Below are 22442 nucleotides of genomic sequence, written 5' to 3'. Positions count from 1 at the left end.
CTAGGGATGGTGCCAGGTTTTCTCTAGATGTGATGCTTGGAATTCTGTAACTAGACACGATCCTGTGTCGGAGCTCTACGGACAATTCCTTCAACCTCATGGCTTGGTTTTTGCTCTGACATGCACTGTCAACTGTGGGACATTTTTATATAGACAGGTGTGTGCCTTTCCAAATCATGTCCAGTCAATTGAATTTACCACAGGTGGACTCCAATCAACTTGTAGAAACATGATCAATGGAAACAGGTTGCATCTCAGCTCAATTTCGAGTCTCATAGCAAAGGATCTGAATACTTACGTAAATAAGGTATTTCAGTTTTTTTAATACATTAGCAAAAATGTCTAAACTTGTTTTTGCATTATCCGGTTTGCTTAATATAAGGAATTTGACATGATTTATACTTTTGCATTTAATACATAAGTATATTTTAGCAATTGCATTTAATTTTGATACTTAAGTATATTTAAAAACAAATACTTTTTGACTTTCTTACTCAAGTAGTATTTTACTGGGTCACTCACTTGTCATTTTCTATGAAGTTATTACTTTTACTCAAGTATGACAATTAGTTACCTTTTCCACCACTGGTGACTTCCTAAAACAAAATGTGACAAAATACTAGAATGTTGTTTTGAATGTTTTTGGTAATTGAAAGTTATTTCCCCTCTATGGGGCACCATTTTCAGCCATTTACTCTTAACTGCATGAATTGAACGTTGTCTGAGGACCTGTGGGGAGCCTACATGTTTTAATGCTCTAGGCCAGGGATTCCCAAACTTGGTCCTGTCATGTACTGTCCATGCAGTCTCTATTGGGGTTCCCCACTGGACAGCTCTTATCTGGCATGTCTTAAAAGTAATCTCTCTGCTCATCACTTGAGACGAGCAATCAACCAGGCTCCTTTGTATCTGCATGGATGTTAACAAGATGTTTGTTCTCTACAGTTTCATTGTAACAGTTGTGGGTCTACTATAACTTGTGCTTCACCCATCCTACTGGCTCCAAGGAGGCTGAGGTTATCAGGTCATGGGGCTCTGTCCACATACTCCCCATCTCTGATTGTTTGCTACCTGCTGCAACAACCGATTTGCAGGACCTGCCTGACTCATAAAGCTTGCACACAGTAATAATCGTTTGTAACAATAATAAAGCAATACAGCAAGGACCAGTATGTTCACAATAATGGAAATCTAATGCTGAATGCTGATCAACAATATAAGATTTTTTAACAATGACACATTTTTCTTGTGGTGCTTGACATGGAGGGACTTTAGGGAATGGGAGGGCCTGTGGAGAGTGTTTGACTGAGGCTTTGCGAGGGGTGGTCAATGAACTGTGTTACAGCCATTTCTGCACCTTTAAAAAAAAAATGTTTTTACATTTGCTTTAGTTTGTTACATTTGGTTTTTGGTTCTGAGATTACACTGCAAGTAAAACTTTAAATACATCTATTATATGAAATATATGGCTGTGTATGATAGCTGCGTCTACGTAATCACTTAGAACTTATGACCTCAAACAGTCTACAATCTATAGGGCCTGCTTGAGAGGGAACAGGTCCCAACTACCAGGCATTGAAGCTCTTCCTGATAGCCCATCCCCTGGATCTGAGGAGAGACTTTCTCATCTCAGCAATGCTGGAATAGTATGCACACAGTACAGTTTTTATACATGGCAACTCACAGTAGTTGTCCTTTTTATAAAATGCATAACGTGGCTACAGTATCGGTTTGCTACATTAATTTAATTTGGAACTCTTTGCCACTGTTTGCAATCATCTGGGACAGATTGACAGTGGCAAGGTCCTAATGTCGAAGCGGCACTGACAACAACGACGACACTGTGTACAGCATGTGTGTGTTCTTCAGCAGTCTTGGGGGCTTCTTCCAAAGTCACTCTTGGTCTCAAAACAAGGACATCTGCACCTGTTTTAAGAAAGTGTAAAACATAACATTGTAAATGTAGTTGTTGAACATATAATTTGTGGTGGGGGGTTGGGTGAGGTAGCCTGGTGGAACAAGACCGACACATGTATACCGCTCCCCAATAACGTAACTACCATCCTCCTTGGTAACTTTTGACAATTCGACCCCTAATTCTACATGATTGATTTGAGCATGATTGATTTGTGTGTGTGTGTGAGAGAAAATTACTTGCATAAAAATTATGTCCATCACCCACACTTTGGAATCCAAGACCTAGGTGAATTCCTCTGACATCTCAAGGTATGATTTGTAGGTGTTGGGGATCTCCAAAACACATCCGCAGGTCTGTGATTGGGGGCTTATCACGAAGTCATCACTCTTCGTCTGCACCTGTATAAGAAAGTAAGACCAAACAGAACAAAGAAACACTAAATTACAGAAGTCGCCTCTTTGACGTTGACATTGAGACTGGTGTTTTGTGGGTACTATTTAATGAAACTGCCAGTTGAGGACTTGTGTGGTGTCTGTTTCTCAAACTAGACACTCTAATGTACTTGTCCTTTTGCTCCGTTGTGCACTGGGGCCTCCCACTCCTCTTTCTATTCTGGTTATAGCCAGTTTGCGCTTTTCTGTGAAGGAAGTAGTACACAGCGCTGTACGAGATCTTCAGTTTCTTGGCAAATTCTCGCATGGAATCGCCTTCATTTCTCAGAACAAGAATAGACTGACGAGTTTCAGAAGAATGTACTTTGTTTCTGGCCTTTTTGAGCCTGTAATCGAACCCACAAATTCTGATGCTCCAGATACTCAACTAGTCTAAAGGCCAGTTGTAATGCTTCTTTAATCAGGACAACAGTTTTCAGTTGTGCGAACATAATTGCAAAAGGGTTTTCTGATGATCAATTAGCCTTTAAAAATGATAAACTTGGATTAGCTAACACAACGTGCCATTGGAACACAGGAGTGATGGTTGCTGATAATGGGCCTCTGTACGCCTATGTAGATATTCCATAAGAAAATCTGCTGTTTCCAGCTACAATAGTCATTTACAAAATTAACAATGTCTACACTGTATTTCTGATCAATTTGATGTTATTGTTATTTTAAATGGACAAAATGTGCTTCTCTTTAAAAAAACATGGCCATTTCTAAATGACACAACTTTTGAACGGTAGTGTATATGTACATATTACCTCGACAAACCTGTACCCCCACACATTGACTCTATCAGGGGTGGGGAGTAATGGATTACATGTAAGGGATTACAAAAAACGGTAACTGTAATACGTTACATTACCAGCAAAAATATTGTAGTCAGTTTACTGATACTTTTGAAAAATTTGATTACTTCGAGGATTACTTTAAAATTTATTAAGGATGTTTGCGGAAGAAAATCTTTGACACTTCTCTGCTTTCTCAATGACATGCAAATGAGCATTGAAAAAAGGCTCAAGTTTAAGTTGGTTCCACCTGAACGAGTCTGACCACAAGTCAGAGACCACTATGATGATACCAAATGTGCTTAATGGATCGTGGGTAAAGAGCAGGAATATACTTTTTTGTAGGCTACAGTCCAAGCTGTCTTTCAATGGTGCGGCGTCCAAAGATTATTCAACTTGAATAAATGCTTGGAGGTAAGGATGGCAGCAGTGGTGTAGTCTACGGCGATACGGATATCACTTATTATTGATATCTACATAGCGCATTGATGTGAATCACACTGCTGCTCTCTGATTTAGCTATTTGCACCTTATGGATTGTGGTTGTTGTGGATGGCTGTTCACAAATCTAAATGGTTGAATTCAAGAAGTTTAAGCTGCCTATCAATCATTGTTTTTGAAACCAGTGGACAGCCAGTGAAAAATGCGCTCTTGCAACAGCTGCAGAGTGCGGATCCAAGCCTATGGAATAAGTGGGGCTTTTATTGATCAATTTAATTCACGCTGATAAAAATCCATAGGACTTGGAATTACTGAAATTTTGATAGACTTTGGTTTTTAATGTAAAAATAATTTAATCGTATTATATGTACTAGAAAGCTATGGGTTAGAAGAAGCCTACATAACCACCCCATAAAGTAAAATGTAACATCCATTTATGGCCACTGTAAACTTGAACATAGATTTATCCTGCAATAGATGTCGTTCAATTGGTAACATACATTTTTGTCTTCTAATGCCTCTTAAGGGGAAAGTAATCTAAAAGTAACGGAATGGAATCAGATTACGTTACTGAGTTTGTGTAATCAAAAAGTTATGTTTTAAAATTTTGGACAGGTAACTAACGGATTACATTTAGAAAGTACCCTACTCTGTACCGGTACCCCCTGTATATAGCCTCGTTATTGTTTATTTTATTGAGTTTGTTTAGTAAATATTTTCTTAACTGCATTGTTGGTTAAGGGCTTGTAAGTAAGCATTTCATGGTAAGGTCTACGACCTGTTGTATTCAGAGCATGTAACAAAACATTTGATTTGATTCTGCTGTACTTGGTTCTGTTATTCTTCTCTTTGGAGATAGAGGCAGCTGCCATGAAAGTTTCATCTGCTGGAAAGATATAGACTTAAAAAAAAATCTTTTCTGAGTTCGTATTGTTCGACCAATGAAGTAGATGGGTCTAGCGCTCCCTTCGTAAAGTCTCGCATCTTAAATTCCAAATCATTGACATGCCCTAGTTTTCTTTTTCCATTTGGAAAGAGAAGTGCCTTAGTGACCTCCAACAGCTCTGCCATAGTAACCGTCTTTGGTGCCTTTAATTGTCTTGTCCCACCACCTTTTCTTTGCCTCTAACTTGGCAGAATGAGTCGACTCCAACTTGTTCCAGCCATCCAATTTGGAAAGTACGTTCTGTTTTCTTAGCGTTGGAGTTTCCACAAAGTTTTGCAGACTACTTATGACTTTTCTTTAGGCTTATGGAACAATTAAAAAACGGATCTGCAGCTTTGAAAACACTGGATCCCTGGAGAGCGGCCACTTCTCTTTTGCAGTACTGCCTTACGGCAATACGATCACCAAATCTGGGCACGTATTATGCGAGTTAGGCATCCGTCATGACCTTGACGACACTGCAGTAAATCTGAAAACAAAAGAGGAGAGTAGTTACAACTTTGTGCAATTAACTTTATTTGATGGATGGTTATAGTGGATGGATGAATACATAGCTCAATTAAAGCAAGAATCCTTCATTGAAACAATAACAAAGCGGCCAACCCTGCCTCTTTTGGTAAAAAGCTGAGTAATGGGCCTGGTGTAATGTAACAACTCTCAAATTCATACAGAGCTATGGATGCAAGGACTGACCATCCATTATATCAAAATAAAAACAAGATCAAATTTGGGTTCTGATGAGGGGGGTGACTGTTGAACTAAGCTCATGAGGCATTTCTAAGTTTAATATTTTTCAAGAATCAATGTGTGTGTGTGATTTTTATTTTATTTTTTATATATAAGTCCCAAAATGGTGTGACAAACTGGGCCCCAACTATCCACTGCCCAAAAGCGGGAGAATTAAACAGTGCATTTGGAAAGAATTCAGACCCCTCGACTTTTCCCACTTTGTTACGTTACAGCCTTATTCTAAAATGTATTAAATACATTTTGTTCCTCAATCTACACACAATACCCCATAATGACAATGTGAAAAAATGTTTTTAATGTTGTGAGACTCGAAATTGAGCTCCGGTGCATCCTGTTTCCATTGATCATCTTTGAGATGTTTCTACAACTTGATTGGTGTCCACCTGTAGTAAATTCAATTGATTGGACATGATTTGGAAAAGCACACACCTGTGTGTATATAAGGTCCCACAGGAGGTGACCAAGAACCCGATGGTCATTCTGACAGAGCTCCTCTGTGGAGGTAGGAGAAACTTCCAGAAGGACAACCATCACTGCAGCACTCCACCAATCAGGCCTTTATGGTAGAGTGGCCAGACGGAAACCACTCCTCAGTAAAATGACAGCCCGCTTGGAGTTTGCCAAAAGGCACCTAAAGGACTCTGACCATGATAAACAAGATTTCTCTGGTCTGATGAAACCAAGATTGAACTCTTTGGCCTGAATGCCAAGCGTCACATCTGGAGGAAACCTGGCACCATCCCTACGGTGAAGCATGGTGGTTGCAGCATCATGCTGTAGGGATGTTTTTCAGCGGCAGGGACTGGGAGAATCGAGGGAAAGATGAACGGAGCAAAGTACAGAGATCCTTGATGAAAACCTGCTCCTGAGCGCTCAGGACCTCAGACTGGGGTGAAGGTTCACCTTCCAACAGGAAAACGACCCTAAGTACACAGCCAAGACAACGCAGGAGTGGCTTCGGGACAAGTCTCTGAATGTCCTTGAGTGACCCAGCCAGAGCCCGGACTTGAACCCGATCGAACATCTCTGGAGAGACCTGAAAATAGCTGTGCAGCGACGTTCCCCATCCAACGTGACAGAGCTTGAGAGGTTCTGCAAAGAAGAATGGGAGAAACTCCCCAAATACAGGTGTGCCAAGCTTGTAGTGTCATACCCAAGAAGACTTGAGGCTGTAATCTCTGCCAAAGATGCTTCAACAAAGTACTGAGAAAAGAGTCTGAATACTTACGGAAATGTGTTTATTCCATTTTTGGGGGGGGGGAAACTGTCATTATGGGGTATTGTGTGTAGATTGAGGGGGGGAAACTATTTAGAATAAGGCAATAACAAAACATGGAAAAAGTGTAGAGGTCTGAATACTTTGCGAATGCACTGTATATCTGGCTAGGCAGCGGCGCTGTCCTTTCAGCACCACAGAGTTGACCAGGGTTCCCCAAATGTCATTTCCATGTTATTTGGTTGAGTTTGCTTTGTTTGTCATGCATGCGTCTTTAACTTCCTTAAATAAGTAGGCTTTCTATATTTCATTTAAATTCATCATAAACCTAGATTTATTTGTCGATTTTATCTGTCATTGATTGTATTTACTGGGAATCTGTTATGTGCACCGATAGCAGCCTTGCAGTAACATGACAGCCTTTAGTGGCTTGAATATCAATTTTCTTTCGTGAAGCTCATTAGTTATTTATGGTTTTAGTTATTTATGGTTCGATATATATATATATATGAACAACATTCCTCTGATGCATTTTATTTATCTGGCTAGAATGTTGTTTTGAGGAGACACTTTTCTTTGACACTTTGAACTGCATTTACTAGTCATGTTTGTTGATAGGCTGTCATTTCACTACTACTTTTGGTTATAATAACCTACGAATTAATTGTTTGTATAGTATTGTCATTTATTATTGAGAAACTCTTTACTGCCTTTTTTACTCCCTTTTCAGAACTATGGCTGAATTTATAGTCAACCTGAGTCTACTCCAGACTCTGTGGATTTCTGTAGCTCTATGAACGGCGACCTTAAGTAGACTTAAGTTAAGTCATTTCAATAACCTGAAAAGTTAGGACCTTCGCTAGCTGTCATAACTGAATGATGCATGTTTACGACGCAAACTAAAGACACCATGCGCAAACTCGGATTCATGATGCATGTACAACATGAACAGCGCCATCTGCTGGATAATTGAGATTACACCATGAAATAGCACTGACATGACAATGGTTCAGGTCATTGGAAAGTTTATTTTGCCTGCCCCTTACCGTACTGTCAACTACATTATTCTATTGCTAATTTGTAAATACAGAGCTCAACCATGCACAGAACGCAACTTTTTCCTCCCGGAACTACGCTAAATGTGCTTGATGTGCCTTGATGGGTTTGATTGTTTAATTGTCAGAGGCAGAAAGGAATCATTTCTAGGACTGGAGGCTTCGGTGTTAACAGGTGCAAATGTCAATGATGGTGCGCGCTCATCCCTGCGCTATAACTATTTTGTTATGAAACCCCTAAAAGTTAGCTATCACGTAGGCCTACCTTTTCATTGATGAAGGTCTGTACGAGATCCTCATCAAACCCTCGATCTCTCAAAAAGCGCAGCAATTCCTGGCTCTGCTCCATCTCTTAGCTAGCCTATACTCCGGAGGATAGAGGGGGCAGACTGGTTAGATATATATCAAAAGCTAGCTAGCTACGTATGCTAGCCTGGCTATCAGCTAGTATAACGTTACAGGTGAACGTATTGTCATAGCAACAAATCAAATAGCTATCAATTGCTTAAATTGCTACACCGTGAACAAGCAAGACAGCTAACTAGCACAGCTGAGTCCGTCAGCTACATAAGAAATTAGAAATCAATTAGGGGTGCATACACAATGAATGGAAAAACATGCAGATTATTAAAATTGAGGGAATGAAAAAATGTAATGAGGGAACGAATACAAAATCGGAGAGAACTGCTAAAAACAAAAACACGAATTCATTTGAAAAAAATCAGTGAAAGGATTTTTTTTAAATCGGGAGAATTGATACTAGATTAGTCTGGCCGTTTTTTGTTCCCCACCACCATGACTACTAAAGTGCTCCGTATAATCTGTCAAATAATAAAACATATTACAGTCAGTCACATTTCGACAACTTCATCGGTTTCAAAGGTAGGCTAATGAGTCAATTTGTTTTATTGAGATGCCCTGTTGGGAGTGGTAAATTAATACATAATCGTGGCAAATAACGTTACATCTTTCCCACGTATGTCAGCTGGTTTACTAATTTTAGCTTGACAAAACGACTTTACCTATAATTTTGTTATCTAGCCACAAAACTTGTTATTAAATTATTGCTTGTTGTCAGCCAACTGAAGTCCCAATGATCGTGTCATCATGTATATATCCCCCGCATGTCTAGGGTTGCTTTGTGTTCAAGCCCAGTGCCAAAAAGAGAAAGAAGAGGCCAACTGTGGGTGAGTGATTTTATAGATTATATGGGCCTGATCGCGCGCCCGAATGTTTTCTCCAGAGGATTATTTCGCTCATGGCAATGCGGACACAGAGAATAGCAGACATTATTGGAGAAAATGAAGGCAGACACCGAGGTGAGAGCATACTCTGTTCATTATCCTCTCAACATTGGGCATTGGCGTCATTGTGCTTATGCCAATCAGCTGTGCCGTGTTTAGGAGGAAGCAATGTTCCAATATAAATATATAATATTGAACATCTATAATTGTCATGCAGAATAGGGAATTGTGTCGGCTCTATTTATTACATTTCTATCTGTAACGTTGTGCACATTTCACCTCACTGAAAAGTTACAAGCTTTTATCGGGCATGAAAATGTACATTGTTTACTCTTTACAGTTTCTGCAGGATGAGCTGAACAGGATAATCTTAGACAGCCTATTGGAGTTTATCAGAAAGAGTGCCTCCACTTTCCAGCGGGGCACGGATGACTGGGCATCAGGTATGAGAGCCAATGAGATTCCCACAGCTGCCCTAGTGCGTGGTATGTTACTCAAAAGAGAGGGTGTTTTGCATGACCAGGGCTCATGCAATATGCCTAAATTAGTGTATTTTGATATGGTGTCCATGGGATAGAGATGAACTATATAACTGTATGTCTCTTCTCTTCTTACTGTGTTGGAGTGAATGTGCCAAATCATGAAATTAAAATTACCTTCCAGAGCTCCTCTGACCAGCTGCAGCAGTCGGTGACTCCTTTTGTTGTCTCCATACAAGCCAAAGAGTGTGCAGGTCAGTCCCATGTATGTGGTACTTGAGAAATAACTCTTATTTCTATTATTAGTCAGCAGTTGTACAAATTCCCTTGTTATTTGAGGTTGGTAATTGGGTAGATTTAATTTATTTATACTTTGATGTAATAAGTATCTGCATGCCATTTTTATTATGACACATGGATACTACCGAACTCAAATCTTCATATTTTCATTTGGTTCTGTTCTCAGCCCTGAAGCACCTGATGCAGAGGGTTCTAGAGAGACTGATGGGTGCTTGTGTGTCAGTGGATGTTGAAGAGGAGGAAGAGCCTAAGCAACACAGTACCAATGTTAACCAGAAGAGGGTGCACTGCTCCCTTGGCACGCTCTGTGACTGGTACATAACTTTTTTTTTTCGTCTTTATTTAACCAGGTAGGCCAGTTGAGAACAAGTTCTCATTTACAACTGCGACCTGGCCAAGAGAAAGTAAAGCAGTGCGACACAAACAACACAGAGTTACACATGGAATACAGAAACATACAGTCAATAACACAATAGAAAAGTCTATATGCAGTGTGTGCAAATGAGGTAAGATTACGGAGGTAAGGCAATAAATAGGCCGTAGTGGTGAAGTAATTACAATTTAGCAATTAAACACTGGAGTGATAGATGTGCAGAAGATGAATGTGCAAGTAGAGATACTGGGGTGCAAAGTAGCAAATATAAATAACAGTATGGGGATGAGGTAGTTTGATGGGCTATTTACAGATGGGCTATGTACAGGTGCAATGATCTGTAAGCTGCTCTGACAGCTGATGCTTAAAGTTAGTGAGGGAGATATGAGTCTCCAGCTTCAGTGATTTTTGCAGTTCGTTCCAGTCATTGGCAGCAGAGAACTGGAAGGGAAGGCGGGTAATGGAGGAATTGGCTTTTGGGGGTGACCAGTGAAATATACCTTCTGGAGCACATGCTACGGGTGGGTGTTGCTATGGTGACCAGTGAGCTGAGACAAGGCGGGGCTTTATCTAGCAAAGACTTACAGATGACCTGGAGCCAGTGGGTTTGGCGATGGATATGTAGCGAGGGACAGCCAATGACAGCATACAGGTCGCAGTGGTGGGTAGTATATGGGGCTTTGGTGACAAAACGGATGGCACTGTGATGGACTACATCCAATTTGCTGAGTAGAGTGTTGGAGGCTATTTTGTAAATGACATTGCCGAAGTCAAGGATCGGTAGGATAGTCAGTTTTACGAGGGTATGTTCGGCAGCATGAGTGAAGGATGCTTTGTTGCGAAATAGGAAGCTGATTCTAGATTTAATTTTGGATTGGAGATGCTTAATGTGAGTCTGGAAGGAGAGTTTACAGTCTAACCAGTGTTAAGAGAATTATGTTCTCAATGTTCATAAACTGAACTTCAATTAACTACTCAGTCTGCAACCCAGAATTTGTAAGATACTGGTTGAAATGAAAACAGACAGAGGCCCAGCCTACAATAGTCAAATGTTTATTCACGAGAACGTTCTGAAGTCCACAATACAAAGACATCCATTTTATAGCGGCGCACATACTTCCACACAAACAGTAGATATCATACGCACATACATACACACGAACAGTAGGTATCCTACACACATACTGTATCACTAACCCGCCGACAAAGATTAGGGAGACCGTGAGAATCACTCCCTGTCCTCCCCCAAGATTAGGGAAACCGTGAGAAGTACTCCCTGCCCTCTCCCAAATTTCTGTGGCCCCTAGCCAAGGTCGGCACCGAATTTTGCTCAGACAGTCTGTGTTTAAGATACTATAAAGACATATTGTACAGAAACTACACACATCATTTATTATAATTTTACTGACTAAAACTACACACATCATTAATAATAATTTTATGATTCTAATCAATTTCATACAATTATATGGTTTCAGGGTGGAATATTCTAATCATTAATTTAAACATATAAATTATATTAACACCAAACACCTAGGTATTTGTAGTTGTCCACATATTCTAAGAACCATCCAGAGTAGTGATGCTAGACGGGCGGGCAGGTGCAGGCAGCGATCGGTTGAAGAGCATGCATTTAGTTTTACTTGCATTTAAGAGCAGTTGGCGGCCACGGAAGGAGAGTTGTATGGCATTGAGGCTCGTCTGGAGGTTAGTTAACACAGTGTCCAAAGAAGGGCCAGAAGTATACAGAATGGTGTCGTCTGCGTAGAGGTGGACCAGAGAATCACCAGCAGCAAGAGCGACATAATTGATGTATACAGAAAAACGAGTCAGCCCGAGAATTGAACCCTGTGGCACCCTCATAGAGACTGCCAGAGGTCCCGACAACAGGCCCTCCGATTTGACACACTGAACTCTATCTGAGAAGTAGTTGGTGAACCAGGCGAGGCAGTCATTTGAGAAACCAAGGCTGTTGTCTGCCGATAAGAATGTGGTGATTGACAGAGTCGAAAGCTTTGGCCAGGTTGATGAATACGGCTGCACAGTAATGTCTTTTATCGATGGCGGTTATGATATCGTTTAGGACCTTGAGCGTGGCTGAGGTGCACCCATGACCAGCTCGGAAGACAGATTGCGTAGCGGAGAAGGTACGGTGGGATTGGTCGGTGATCTGTTTTGTTAACTTGGCTTTCGAAGACCTTAGAAAGGCAAGGTAGGATAGATAGACTGTGACAAAGGTACGAAGCTACTGCACACAATTAAGGACTAATATAATGCTTTTATGTAAAACAGTCACATTTTATAGATTTTGACCTTACTATCTCTACATTGTGTAAATGCTCATTACAAATCATGAGTCTTATGTGCACAAATAATTTGTTTGGTCCTAATAATTTGTCTGGCACCCCAGGCAAAAAGCGTAGTTCTGTTGGCAAAGACATGCAACAGCATCCTCCCATTTTAGTGATCTTCAAAGACCTAGAGGCTAGTGTTGCAAGACTTCATCTGCGGGGGGGGGGGGGGGGGGGAGCATGATCCCTGACCTCTGTCTCTGTTAGATTGATTGAATGGAGAAAATACACTTGTACTTGTGAGGGTACATCTAACATATGTTAAAAATGCTAATGCGTGACATGCTGTATAATCTCCCCGTTCTTTGCAACAGTCGGTACGGGGAGCAGTTTCCTCTGATGTTCGTCTTTGACATAACCACGTCTCCCAGCACCATTCAGCACATGCTACCCCAGTCCATATCCTTTCTGCTGTGCATTGAGCTCTTCCAGTCCCTGTCCTGCACCCAGCACCTGACCACTGTCATAGACAAGGTAGGTCTGTAGCTACCATGGATCCATCCATTCACTTTGATGTAGTTGTACTGGACACAGTGATCATGCTCCTCTGTGCCCCATTCCTAAAGGTGCAGTTGAATACCAACTAGAGATCAACGTACATAACGCAGATTTTCACTCTTGATCCCCATTGATGACATGATTATTTTTTTGTTTTGTTACACATGTCTATCTCAAGTTAGAATTCAGACTTCAGTGTGAGTATTGCTTTCCCATCTGTGCCTCAAGGTAATCCTGACCCCACTGTTTCCTGTTAACCCCAGTGGCAAGGTGCTGCAGGTGCTGGTCAGCATCTTCCTCCACCACGATTTCTCCGTACGCAACTTCATCAAAGGCCTGCCCTCTGATTGTTGGTGTGACTGTTTTAGAACTGTTCAAATGTGTTGAAATGGAATAACTGAACACAATGCTGACTGCTCTGTATTGTCTTTCAAAGACTAACTTTGAGATGTGGGCTGGATGTATTATTTTGGATTATTCCTGTGAATAGTTACCTTATGTTTTGCATTGCTTGTTCTCAGGTTTGTGTGTGTGTTGACCATGGGGCCCCCTTACCAGTTGGCTCTGCTGGACCACTTCCACAGCCAGCCTCTGAGCGTGCTGTGCTGTAAGGAGGTGGCGGCCCTGGGCCAAGTCACACATACGCACATGCAGGCCCACAAGTCTCCAACACACACACACTTCTACCCATATGATGGTTGAGTAACATTATTTAAATGTTGTGTGGTTCGTCTGTTTAAAACTTGTTGTGATGCTTGGTGTTTACCTCACACCCTTTCCCCTAGGTACGTAGAGAAGCAGGCTCCCCAGGGGCAAATGTAGCTGTTGACCAGTGATGACCATGTGAAGGTAAATATTGAGTGCTGTTGAGAGGTTCTGAACCTTATATTGACAAGACTGAATTATGAGCTTACCGTAATGTATTGATTGTGTGTCCTGCCACTCTTTTTAGGAAGTGTGTCAGAAACTACTGAAAGTTCTTCGCAAATACCATAAGAACTACTACCCCATTCTGAGGTGTCGCCACGTTCTAACGTCTTCTCTACCTAAATGCCCTCTGAGGAAACCGGTTTGAACATTTTGTTTATCAAGGTTGCCATTGAAATAATACCTCATGTTAGGAATGTAATTGTAGAGCATGGCACCAACTGTCTCGCCTGTTCCACATATGCCTCGATTTTCAGATAAGGGAACTGCACATATCCTGTGTGGGTTTTTGGGTTTTCCAATTAAGACCTAGACAACCAGGTGAGGGGAGTTCCTACTAATTAGTGACCTTAATTCACCGATCAAGTACAAGGGTGGAGGAGCAAAATCCTGTAGACACTCCGCCCTCCGTGGAATGAGATTGACAAGTGCCTTTGACTTGGTAACTCCATAGTGGAGGCAGGGAGCTGTGGTGGAACACAAGTGACTGGGTTGACAGAACCTGATATCCTCGGTATATCTACTTGATTACATGATTAGCTATTTACAATTGAAATATTAGATGGTACTTCAGTTAAAGCATTACCCTGTTGTGACGACATGAAACTTAACATTTTATTGTTTTTTTCCCTTCTACTAAGTACATAGGTTTGAAAGCAAAACAGTCAATGAAATAAATAACATTTTGAAAGCGGAAAAAATCTAATGAATTGAAGTTAGTCTTTGTAAAGTCCCATACAAAAAGGCTCTGGGGTATTGCAAATTATCTTCTCCAAACTGTACCTTCCACTTGCTAATAGATTGACCAGCAAACCTTTGTCTACATTCCTTTATCATATATACATGTGTAACAAAGAAATAAAACAGTGAATAAAGTCTGGAATGCCAGATGTCTTTATAAAAGTGAGTGACAACTTATCGATACAGGTACAGCAGGAGAAATATAGGCCACTGGTAGAGGGGGTCCATATAATTACATTAGGAAGCACATAGTTGCTTACGTGAGAGAGAGATTACCACTGACAACGGCTTAGATAAACCTTTGCCCAAAGGAGAAATATGGCACAGTAAGACGTTTCATTAAACCAATCACTTGCATGGATTTCCAAAGATTTAAACTCTAACTTCCAGCAAGAGAAGGTCGCCTGGCAAAGTCGGTCTCTCAGGAAACATCTGGAAATGAATAGATAAAAGCAGAAAACCAGACATATTAACATAATCTTTAGAGTTTCTCCATTCAGGTGTCACAGTTGCCTTCTCACATTCAGCAATGGAATGGTACATGCACTGAGAATTAAATAGAAAAATGGGCAAAACAATACTCACAGCTTGCAGGTTGCTCTCCAAATCTTCGCATCAACTGGTCATGTGTAAACTTCACAAAAGTGTCATATTGTTCTGTAATAGAAATGTGGGAGGAAAGGGAGGGGTTTAATTTGCCTGTAACTAAAAACCACATGGTGCACTTTCTGAATTGTCCACTGTCCACACCTGCCAACTTGGAAGTCATGGTCTCCTCATATTCCTCCCGCACTTTGTCTTCACGCTCCTTCAGTAGACGTTCACAAATCATTCCAACTTGTCTAAGAGTAAATAAGGGCTGTTCTTTCTTTGATGGAGAAGAACCTCCAGCAGATGTGCCTGCAGAGGACACAAGTAAAGCAATTAGGTCATTTGCATGTTGGGGGGGAAAAAAGGAGTAGTTCCTTTATTATTGTGGATCTCCCCCACTCACCAGGGTTTAGGCTAATAGTACACTATAAGCTCATAACAAACCTGGCATACTGGATCCACTAAGATGGGGTGGAGACTCTGGCGAGTAGCAACCCTCTGTCTGTTGGTAAACTCCATCTATGTGCTTTCTCTTCTGAATGCGTTTGTACTCCTGCTTGATGTTGTTCAGAATTTGCTCTAGAATAAGATAGTACACAGAGTCTAAATTATTCAGATAGGACGTCGGTCAAACAACTTGTCAAATCTAATGGAGGCCTCGCACTACAGTGCAATCCTTATCACTCCTTATGGCCGACAACAACATGTTAACAAAGACAGTACAGTATGAAGATATGCAGAAACTGCTTCTCCAATAGAAATCCCTGATCACACTTGTCAGCGATGTCAAGATGATGTTCGCTAGCAAAGCTCATGCGCAGAAACACGTCATCGGGTCTAACAGTCTTGTTGCGCAGGCTGTCAAATGAAAGGCACTCCTTTGATAAAAAAGTTTGTTACTTTCACAAGGTTGTAGTAATGACAGTTGCAGCTACTTCAGACATGGGCTCGAATCTAGGTTTTGGCTTTAAAATGAAAGAAAATGAACAACTAAGGATAAATTTCACTTCTCCCATTGACTTGACAAACCCCGGTCTGATCTGTATGGAGCGAGATAGCTGCCAATAGGTTGAACGTATGTATCGTTAGGACTGTAATAAAATCCATATGTAAATTGTTAGGATCATAAGAAAAGCCATTAATGAAACATGGAGCGTAAAATTAGATCTGTAAACGTATGTTACGACTATGAATGAACATTTACACGTTTAATTCTTAATTTACGTCTCACTTTACTGGGTTAAAGATCTTTTTTATGTGTACAAACTTTTGTCAGCAATGCAAAGGAAGATAGCTAGTCAATCAAGCAACTCTAGCCCAGAAGTTAGTTGCTTTGCAGCGTCTGGTTTCAATTGCAAAATAAGTCTAGAGCTTTTTTTAGATCTGCATTCAATAACGTTATACCAGTAGATGGTGTAGTATTGGCTTGGGCCTTTGACTTGTGTGAGAATGATAAAGACACAGAAGTAAATATGATTTAGGCTAGGCCTATTCCGCTATCAAAATATGCCATGCTGTTGTGTTATTTAATGGCCATATAATTGCATAATTTATTTTTATAGCCACGTGGGGCTACTGTGGTGATCATGTAACCTAATGAATCACACTTTTTCCAGTATTTCAGAGTACGGACTATAGGCCTTTATTAGGCATTTTGACTGTTTTTAAGAATTCCACTCTTTATGTAGGCTTGTTTTAGACATTTGCGTTGCACAACCACATCACGCAGAGGCTATATCCATGTCAATAAATGATGAAACAAAATATTGCCTAAGTCTTGGCTATAACCCGTCCTGAGCGAAATAGCCAAGGGGTCCCAAAGACTATCTATAGACTATTCTTATTGCCAGATCTGTTTAAGCTATCAGCCACTGCACGTGCTTCAACTATTTTGTTTTAAAATTATTTAGATGCTATATTTAGAGGCCTGGGAGCTAGGGTCTCTTTTAAAGGGGAGCCCTATAATAAAAACAGGTATAAAACACAAATAGAGTTCTAAAATTATTCCGCAAGACACCAGTACCCAAAATGATAGGCCTTCAACTTTTAGACATTGCAATTTAGGATTTTTTTATTTGGATATGCCTAAATTAAACATTTAATTGTTAAAATGATAGGCTAAAGAACCTTTTGATAATTTTGAATACTCATAGATTTCAATAAATAAATGGATAAGAATGCTCTATTCTCTTTGATTTAGTTCCTATTGCAACTCAGACAAATTACTGAATGGATGGCATACTGACTGACCTGAATGAAGGATGAATGCAATGTTCAAATATGTTGGAATGACGAGTTGCACGCATCATGCATGCTCATCACTTTATTTGTCTAGTAGGCAAATAGGCCTACATTAGGGTATAACTATGGCTGCGTGCCTCCAGAAGTGCATCTTCCACAGGTCCCGTGTGGCTCAGTTGGTAGAGCATGGCGCTTGCAACGCCAGGGTTGTGGGTTCATTCCCCACGGGGGGACCAGGATGAATATGTATGAACTTTCCAATTTGTAAGTCGCTCTGGATAAGAGCGTCTGCTAAATGACTTAAATGTAAATGTTCTGAGGCTGAGGGGTGCTTTTCCAAAGTTGCGTGGTGCTGCAATGAGATCACAAGCTCTTCAACTGGGCAGCAGTGTCACGATGGAGGGAATAGCCTATATGGAGACTACTTAAGACCATTGCAACAGAGTTACTGTAAAGTGTGGGAATAAGCTTATGCCGGACTTAGCCTACGTTTAACCTCTCCCTTATTCATTTCACAGTCCATATGTTCATGACCCGGTTCATATAAATCATGTCAAATTATTTTACATTCATGTTAACCCCTCGTACAGAGTATGCTTTGGCAAGATTGAGTGACCTATTATTGTTCTATGTTTCATTATTCCTGGTAGATACTACTGGTTATGATTGCAGACAGAGCCCAGAGAATGGGATGGTGCAATATTGAATTAGTCTTATTTTGATAAGGTGCATGGATGGGGATGTCCACGTCACCCAGAGATATACCCATGCTTTAGAGATACAACAGTGAAGTTTCAGTCCGCTAGGTGTAGGCATAACACAGCTAGTGCTATCTAGACTTGCGCTGGTAAACAAATCCATTACATTAAGTACCTAATGTGAAGTAAACTTAACTAAAGAGTAATAGAGAATGGAGACTTAACTTGAAAACATGCTGGATACCTCTTAACGGTTTCCTTGACTTTCGTTTTTTTTAATGCTGTGTTGTGCTTGTTTACAGCACTCCTCACTGGCCATTTGGTGTGCGTTTTTTTGTTTGTTGGTGATATGAAACTGACAGAAAACTCAAAAGGTATTATTGTTCGTAAAGATTGCAACAAGATTTGTTCAAGCCTAAAATGTTAGTCCGTAATCGTAACATGGTGTTTGTATGTTCACAGATGAAATTTAACGTTTACATTTCATGTTTCACGCATGGCTTTTCTTACGATCCTAACAATTGACATCGATTTTCTTATGATCTAACGATACGTACGTTCAACCTTATGGCAGGTCTCTCGCTCCATAAGTCTGCTTCGCAATGCGTTCCCGTAAGTATCACAATGTTGCGCCTCTGGGTTTGAAAACACGGATATTTTTTCAAGATAGTGCATTTGGAAAGTATTCAGACCCCTTGACTTTGCCCATATTTTGTTATGTTACAGCCTCATGTTACAGCCCCCCCCCCTCATCAACCTACACACTATCACATTTACATAAGTTTTCAGACCCTTTACTCAGTACTTTGTTGATGCACCTTTGGCAGAGATTACAGCCTCGAGTCTTCTTGGGTATGACGCTACAAGCTTGGCACAACTGTATTTGGGGAGTTTCTCCCAAGCTCTGTCAGGTTGGATGTGGAGCGTTGCTGCACAGCTATTTTCAGGTCTCCAGATATGTTCGATGGGGTCAAGTCCGGGCATTCAGAGACTTGTCCCGAAGCCACTCCAGCGTTTTCTTGGCTGTGTGCTTAGGGTCGTTGTCCTGTTGGAAGGTGAACCTTCTCCCTAGTCTGAGGTCCTGAGCAGGTTTTCATCAAGGATCTCTCTGTCCTTTGCTGCGCTCATCTTTGCCTCGATCCTGAATAGTCTTCCTGTCCCTGCCCCTAAAGAACATCCCCACAGCATAATGCTGCCACCACCATGCCTCACCGTAGGGATGTTGCCAGGTTTCCTCCAGATGTGACGCTTGGCATTTAGGCCAGAGTTCAATCTTGGTTTCATCAGACCAGAGAATCTTGTTTTTTCAAGGTCAGAGTCCTTTAGCCTTTTGGTAAACTCCAAGCGGGCTGTCATGTGCCTTTTATTGAGGAGTGGATTCCATCTAGTTACTCTACCATAAAGGCCTGATTGGAGAAGTGCTGCAGAGATGGTTGTCCTTCTGGAAGGTTCTCTCATCTCCACAGAGGAACTCTGGAGCTCTGTCAGTGACCATTGGGTTCTTGGTCACCTCCCTGACCAAGGCCCTTCTCCCACGATTGCTCAGTTTGGCTGGGCGGTCAGCTCTAGGAAGAGTCTTGGTGGTTCCAAACTTCTTCCATTTAAGAATGATGGAGGCCACTGTGTTCTTGGGGACCTTCAATGCTGCAGACATTTTTTGGTACCCTTCCCCAGATCTCTGCCTCGACACAATCCTGTCTCGGAGATCTACAGACAATTCCTTCGACTTCATGGCTTGGTTTTTGCTCTGACATGCACTGTCATCTGTTGGACCTTATATAGACAGGTGTGTGCCTTTCCAAATCATGTCCAATCAATTGAATTTACCACAGGTGGACTCCAATCAATTGTCAGTATGGTGTACTTTGTGTAGATTGAGAAAAAACATTTATTTAATCAATTTTAGAATAAGACTGTAACGTAACAAAATGTGGAAAAAGTCAAGAGGTCTGAATACTTCCCGAATGCACTGTAGCTGCAGCAATAACACAAGTAGCTATTGGCTAACATGCTAACTTAAAAAGCCCAGTGCCATTAACGTGATTTTCCTGTGTTTTATATTTCCACACTATGAGGTTGAAATAATATTGTGAAAAATGCCCTTCTAGCATAAGAGCTGTTTTAAAAGACCACCTGAAATTTCAGCCTGTTTTGGTGGAATTGAGTTTTGGCCTGCCAGCAATTTTTCTTTTTGACTATTGTTTTAAATTAAAATCACAGTAAGGTACTTAATTACCCATAAATTATTTGATATTTTGATTAAAAACAACTGCTGCATTGGACCTTTAACGTGCAGCAAGATTGCCCACTACCTGGCTTGCAAGATGTCTGGTATGAGTTTGGGTTCATCCGGTATAGTACTTACCAGCTGATAGTCTGGATGACACTTCTCCAAATGGTGACGGCTCCATGCGAAGGTATTTCCGTGGTGATGAGGAGGATGATGATGATGGGGACACCGGAATACATCTTCTCCTTTTAGGGGACGTCGGACTCATCAATGGATCAAAATCCATGGTCCTTTTCAGGGTCGCTCCACACGCCATGATTTGAACCTAGGAAGGTCTACAAAGACCGAACGAGGAACAGTGTAGCTAATGCGAAACACAAAAGAAAATGGCTTTCTAACGTTCGTTAGCTAGCTAAGAAAGAGCTTATCCTGATGGTTTTTCAGCTAGCTGGCTAGCTTTTCAACTTCGACAAGTCCAGGAAGGAGTCTTGCGACTGTTGTTGGCTACCGTTAGCTAACTTATCACGCTAACGTTAGCTAGCTAGCGTTAACCAACCAAATTAAAACAAATTCCCTTCACCTTTCCGGGGAAAAGTTGCCCTCCTCTTATCACTCCGACGTCCGTGTAACGTTGACTTTTGTTACACTCTTACCTATCTTATAACGTTATCTGTTTGGATGTCCTTAGCTAGCTAAGTTATACATTCAAACGAAGATATAACTTGCTGCCTAACGTTACCATCTTGAAAGGCAGCTAACGTCAGCTTTTTCTTGTTTTTGACCACCAGAGCCGTCTGTTTCTCATATTGATGACGTCAAATATTCAATTATGCGCTCATGCCGGGTGGGTTGGGCATGCGCTGATGAGACTGATGATGGTTGGATTTGGACTGCGCTCCCTGCAATCTGGGACCATAGGACGTCCCAACTCTGACATTAGCCGATTGAAGTTGAAATGTAAAATGGTCAAAGAGTTAGATAAGGGTAGGGACGTCTCAAGGATTCCGGATAGCACTAACCTTTGTAGTGCAGACAAAAGTTGGTCGTTTGTGTGGTTATGGAATTACATAATAAATTACATCATTTTGCGCTGCTACCCATATACATTAGTATATATCCAGTAGCCATATTCATACACATTCTTGTTACTTTAATCTTGAAGACTGGTGTATTTCCATTACTCTTTGCCTATCTCTTTTGCTCTGCAAATGCATGGGCCCGTAATGTGAAATTGCTTGTTTCACTTATAGGTTTTGTGCCTTTTCTGTTAGTTTTTCACTTTATATTTATTTTTATCTTGGGTTTAACTAACTTTTCGAGGCAGTACAGTACCTCACAAAACATCCCATGTCCCATGTGCCACTGCCTACACCTCTTTCTCCTCCAGACTGACAAAAACATATACAACCAAAGCCCGATAAGACTACTTACTTCTGATAAGACTATATCGTGCCTGCCTTATGAGTACTGTGCACACTTGACTTTATTCAGAGGCTTGGAAACTAAACCACATAAAGGTGTTTAATCATTTTGAAAATAAATTATGATTGTAAATGAAGTATGTGCACATTTTATCCTAGTAGAGACATCTTAAAAATTCACATTCCTTTAGTTCTTCACTGACTTATCTGTAGATTTTCTTTCATTTGTCATTGTTTTGTCCGTTTTTGGATGATGATGGATTGTAAAGCTTTTGGTGTAAGTACAGCTGCAATAAAATACACTGGTTATTGTGTTTCAATTGCTGTGATCAGATGAAAACATTCATATACATTGCTTATTACTAAATTAGCTGGTTTGGAATAAGTAACTGCACATAAAAACGTTATATTTTTTCTGTCTCTGTTGTTTCGTGAGATAACAAGGTCTATTCTTCACAGTAGTATTGCAGTGCCGTCCTCAATCTCATGAGATGCAAGAAATACATGTGTATTATACTGTATGTGGTTCACAAGCTGCTTTCCTGAATGTTTTTTATTTGAAACAGAAATTAAAATGTGTATTCATAGAAAAACACTTATTTAATGCATATGGAGAGGGGGAAAGAACATATTTAATGCTGCACAACATTACATGTCTTTGTGGTTCTTCTTTGGGGGAAATCTGTCTCCGCATAAGATTAAATAATGAGAATCATTGAAAAGATGTACATGATCTACTTTTGTATTTCATAACATGGCCCTCAATTATGCATCACTCAAAAAATAAGAATCAA

General features: G+C 40.7%; 2 protein-coding genes across 3 annotated transcripts; one reads left to right on the top strand and one right to left on the bottom strand.

Annotated features, from left to right (window-relative positions):
* The first annotated feature begins 8855 nt into the window (after nt 1-8855).
* LOC139530984 (origin recognition complex subunit 3-like) lies at nt 8856-14670 on the top strand. The gene is made up of 6 exons (XM_071327775.1): nt 8856-8873; nt 9139-9283; nt 9424-9531; nt 9744-9891; nt 12616-13648; nt 13752-14670. Exons 1-5 carry the CDS (start codon nt 8856-8858, stop codon nt 12785-12787), a joined length of 591 nt encoding a protein of 196 aa, XP_071183876.1. The 3' UTR covers nt 12788-13648; nt 13752-14670.
* Nucleotides 14328-21047, bottom strand: LOC139530571 (akirin-2-like). Of its 2 annotated transcripts, XM_071327102.1 has the most exons (6): nt 20808-21047; nt 20363-20562; nt 15503-15637; nt 15218-15367; nt 15053-15124; nt 14328-14899 (listed from the first exon to the last, which is right to left on the bottom strand). In XM_071327102.1, exons 2-6 carry the CDS (start codon nt 20541-20543, stop codon nt 14889-14891), a joined length of 549 nt encoding a protein of 182 aa, XP_071183203.1. In that variant the 5' UTR covers nt 20544-20562; nt 20808-21047; the 3' UTR covers nt 14328-14888. The 2 variants fall into 2 exon arrangements, with proteins under 2 accessions (XP_071183203.1, XP_071183202.1); XM_071327101.1 differs by having other exon boundaries at nt 20363-21044.
* Nucleotides 21048-22442: the final 1395 nt, after the last annotated feature.

The sequence above is a fragment of the Salvelinus alpinus genome, chromosome 9, assembly GCF_045679555.1.
Source record: "Salvelinus alpinus chromosome 9, SLU_Salpinus.1, whole genome shotgun sequence".
NCBI lineage: Eukaryota > Metazoa > Chordata > Actinopteri > Salmoniformes > Salmonidae > Salvelinus > Salvelinus alpinus.
This window is presented reverse-complemented; position numbering and strand designations above follow the sequence as displayed.

Bases quoted from the DNA above. Each gene is read 5' to 3' on its own strand.
- LOC139530984 (XM_071327775.1), top strand. The intron at 9,284-9,423 runs GTATGTTACTCA...ACTGTGTTGGAG, and splicing joins CACAGCTGCCCTAGTGCGTG to TGAATGTGCCAAATCATGAA. The intron at 9,532-9,743 runs GTCAGTCCCATG...TTCTGTTCTCAG, and splicing joins ACAAGCCAAAGAGTGTGCAG to CCCTGAAGCACCTGATGCAG.
- LOC139530571 (XM_071327102.1), bottom strand. From the start codon at position 20,543: ATGGCGTGTGGAGCGACCCTGAAAAGGACCATGGATTTTGATCCATTG. The intron at 15,638-20,362 runs GTAAGTACTATA...ATCTTATTCTAG, and splicing joins GTCATCCAGACTATCAGCTG to AGCAAATTCTGAACAACATC. The intron at 15,125-15,217 runs GTGTGGACAGTG...TTTCTATTACAG, and splicing joins CATGACTTCCAAGTTGGCAG to AACAATATGACACTTTTGTG.